The 3,780-nt window shown below is 50.6% G+C and overlaps 2 protein-coding genes across 2 annotated transcripts; both read right to left on the bottom strand.

Moving 5' to 3' along the window:
* Positions 1-214: 214 nt before the first annotated feature.
* On the bottom strand, positions 215-769 carry LOC145952070 (uncharacterized). Its single transcript, XM_083064290.1, has one exon. The coding sequence runs from the start codon at positions 767-769 to the stop codon at positions 215-217; it is 555 nt and encodes a 184-aa protein (XP_082920416.1).
* Positions 770-2,488: 1,719 nt separating this feature from the next.
* On the bottom strand, positions 2,489-3,052 carry LOC145952069 (uncharacterized). The gene has a single exon (XM_083064289.1). The coding sequence runs from the start codon at positions 3,050-3,052 to the stop codon at positions 2,489-2,491; it is 564 nt and encodes a 187-aa protein (XP_082920415.1).
* Between the last annotated feature and the right edge of the window lie 728 nt (positions 3,053-3,780).

Here is a 3,780-nt window from a genome sequence, read left to right as displayed (position 1 = left end):
CATAGAAACTTCTGAACTTGATGGGCTGAGATGCTCGCCAAGGGCTCGACTTCAATCCACTTGGTGAACAAGTTCACGACGATGATTAGGAATTTACATTGGCCTTTGGCTATAGGGAAAGGTCTGAGTATGTCAGCTCCCTAGGTGGCAAATGGCCATGCTGGGGGATGCAATGCAGCTGCTCGGCTGGTTGGTGGATTAAATTGCGATATTTCTAACATGTTTGGCATTTCTTCACAAAAACCGAGCAGTCGGTGTTCATGGTCGGCCAATAGTACTTGGCACGTAAGAGTTTGGCGACAGTAGTTCGTGCTCTGGAATGCATTCCACAAATACCCTCGTGCACTTTGCGCATCACATAATCCGCTTCTGTGGGGTCTAGGCACTTGAGTAGCGGGGTGGAGAAGCCGCGTCTGTACAATTGGTCGGCGATGATGACGTATCTACTGGCCTGCGTTCTCAGTCGTTTGGCCTCTGTCGGGTCGTCCGACATGACCCCATTAGTGATGAATGCTTTAATTTTGCCTCGCCAGTCTTGATAGTCATTATGGTCGGTGTGGTCGGAGTCGATACCTCCTACCATCTTCGCTTCGACACTAGGGTGGTCAATTTCTTGTTGAATGATGGTTCTCAATTGGCCCGGTTTCTTAGTCGCGGCCAACCTGGCCAACTGATCGGCTCGGGTGTTATCCTCGTGCGAAATGTGATCGACCAATACCTCCTGAAAATTCGCCTTCATCTTTTGGTAGGCGTGGTAGTACTTCATCATGTTGTGGTCTTTCACCTGGAAATTATCACCTACCTGTTCGACTACCACCTTGGAGTCGGTTAGGCATTTGATTCTCGATGCACCATGTCTTCGGCTAGCCTTAGTCCGGCCAACAGGGCTTCATATTCAGCTTGGTTGTTTGAAGCCTTGAACCGGAACCACAAGGATTGTTCTAAGGTTATCCTCTTGGGTCCCTCTAGAATTACTCCTGCCCCGCTCCCCTGGCAGTTTGAGGAGCCGTCCACGTGGAGGATCCACCAATGCTCTTCGAATTGGCCGTGTGGGTGAAGTTCATTCACAAAGTCAGCTAGGCATTGGGCTTTGATCGGTCCCCTCGGATTGAAGGCGATATCGAATTGAGACAACTCAACTGACCAAGCCATCATTCTTTCGGCTAGCTCAGGCTTGCCCAAGACCTTAGAAATTGGGCAATCAATGTGTACAACCACTCGGTGACTCTGAAAATAATGCCTTAGGCGTCGAGAGGTATGTACTAAGCCAAGCGCCACCTTTTCTATCAACTGGTATCGGGTCTCGGAGTCTTGTAGTAGTCGGTTGATAAAGTATATGGGAGTTTGGGTGCCTTCTTTTTCTTGTACCAAAACCGAGCTAATCGCCTCCTCGGATATAACTAAGTATACTTGAAGTGGGCTCGAAGGTTCAGGTCTCGTGAGGATCGGCGGCGTCGCCAAAGTTGTCTTCAATGCTACAAAAGCTTCTTCACAGGCCTCGTTCCTCAAGAAAGTCGAACTCTTTCGCAAGAGCTTGGTCATCGGGTTGATTTTGTCGGCCAGGCGAGGGAGGAATCTGGATAAGGCGACCAACCTCTCGGATAGTCGTTGCAATTCCTTGAGGTTGCTCGGGCTTCGCATATCTAACACAGCCTGACACTTGTCTCGGTTCGCCTCTATTCCTCTAGCTGATAGCATGAACCCCCAGAAATTTGCCTCCCTTGACCCCGAAGGTGCACTTCTCGGGGTTGAGCCTCATGTTATGCTTGCGTAGTTCATCTAAGATTTCGGCTAGGTCTACAATGTGGTCGACCATGGAATTGGACTTGACCACCATGTCGTCCACATAAATCTCGATGTTCCAGCCGATTTGACCCTGAAACACCTTATCCATTAACTTCTGGTAGGTCGCTCCGGCGTTCTTTAATCCAAATGGCATTACGTTATAACAAAAGTTGGGGCTCTCAGTGATAAACGCCATTTTTTCTCCGTCGGCTGGGTGCATCTTTATTTGGTTGTAACCAGAGTAGGCATCTAGGAAGCTGAAGATGGAGTGCCCGGACGCACCATCGACAAGTTGGTCGATGCAGGGGAGTGGATAGGCGTCCTTGGGGTAGGCTTGGTTGAGGTCGGTGTAGTCGGTGCATATTCTCCACTTTCCATTCGCCTTTTTGACCAACACCACATTAGCCAACCAGGTGGTGTAGGTGGCCTCTCTTATAAACTTAGCTTGCAACAGGTTTTTCACCTCGGCGTTTGCAGCCTTTCTCTTCTCATCTCCCATCTTTCTCTTCTTTTGTGTGACCGGTCGTGCGTCCCGGCATACGGCCAGTCGGTGACATAGGAACTTGGAATTTATTCCTGGCATGTCTGACGTTGTCCATGCGAATAGGTCTTTATTATCTCGAACCGCGCGTTTCACTTAGTTTGAGTTGGCTTCGCTTAGTTGGGATCCCATGTGTGTGACCTGTTCGGGTGCTCGACAAAGTTAAAAAGGAATGAGGTCCTCAACTGGCTCAATTCGATCTTCTTCACCTAACCGAGGGTCGAGGTCAATGCCCTCCGTCATCTCCTGCCTGACCATATTCACACCTTTCGTCGTCGGGGGGTCGGTAGTGGGCCGCACCTTCAGGCTAGAAAGGTAACACTCCCTTACTGTCTTCTGGTCGGCGTGCACGGTTATTACCTGCCTATCTATCGACGGAAACTTCATGCATAGGTGAGGGGTTGAGACAATGGCCCTTAGTGCATTAATAAAAGGTCGGCCTAGCAGGATGTTGTACGACGTGTTCGCATGCACCACAATGTAACGAATTTTGATCTCTCGGGAAGACTTTTGGTCGAAGTCAAAACGAGTGTATAGATCAATGCACCCTCTCGTCATCACTCTTTCGCCTGAGAATCCTACCAGCGGCTCGTGATACAGTTCTAGGCTCTCCTCCGGGATCCCTAGCTGCACAAAGGTGTTCCAATACAGGATGTCGGTCGAGCTCCCCTGGGCGACCAAGGTTTTCTTCACGATGCAGTTGTGCATTTCAACCGAAATCACCATGGGGTCGTCCTGAACGGGATCGACGCCACGAAAATCTCAATCAGAAAAAGTTATTGGTGGCATCCTCGGTGTCTTCGACCAATTCACACTGTTTACTGATCGCATCGCCCGGAGGTGTCTCTTCTATGCTGAAGAGGTGGACCCTCCCCCGGCGAAGTCTCCAGCTATGGTGTTTATCACTTTCCTTGGCCGGTCGTTGTCTTCCCGGGAGTGTCGTGAATGATCCCTCCTCTCGGCTGAACGAGATCGGTGGTGTCGATCTCTCGGCTGTGGGACTTCGCGAGGGTGAGGGTCTCTCCCCCTTGCCTGGTGGTCCTGGAGGATGACGAAGCTCCTGAGGTGACCCTACTTGATAAGGTCCTCGAGCTTGTCTTTTAGTGCTGAGCACTCTTCAGTCGAGTTCCTCCTATTTCGATGGAATCGACACATCTTGGCCTTGTCTACTCTAGGGGGAGTGTTCGCCCTTTTCGGCATCACAAGGATCTCCGAAGCGAGAGCCTGCTCCATTACCTTGGCCCTACTCGTGTTGAGGGGGGTATACGCTGTGTAGCGTGGTCTTCTCGGGGGACGAACATTTGAGGGCTCGGCATTCGCCTTTCTTATCGGCTCTCGACTCGGTTCTTTTCGGCTATACCCCTCCTCGGCCCTAGCTTGATTTCTAGTCTCTGCCAATTCCTCCATTTGCATGTACTTCTCAGCTCGGCATCGAAGATCGTTCATATCATCGG

This window comes from Cajanus cajan, chromosome 9 (genome assembly GCF_000230855.2).
Source record: "Cajanus cajan strain Asha chromosome 9, NIPB_CcT2T_4, whole genome shotgun sequence".
Classification (NCBI taxonomy): Eukaryota; Viridiplantae; Streptophyta; class Magnoliopsida; order Fabales; family Fabaceae; genus Cajanus; species Cajanus cajan.
Note: the sequence above shows the minus strand (reverse complement) of the source record. Positions and strands in the feature narration are given on the sequence as shown.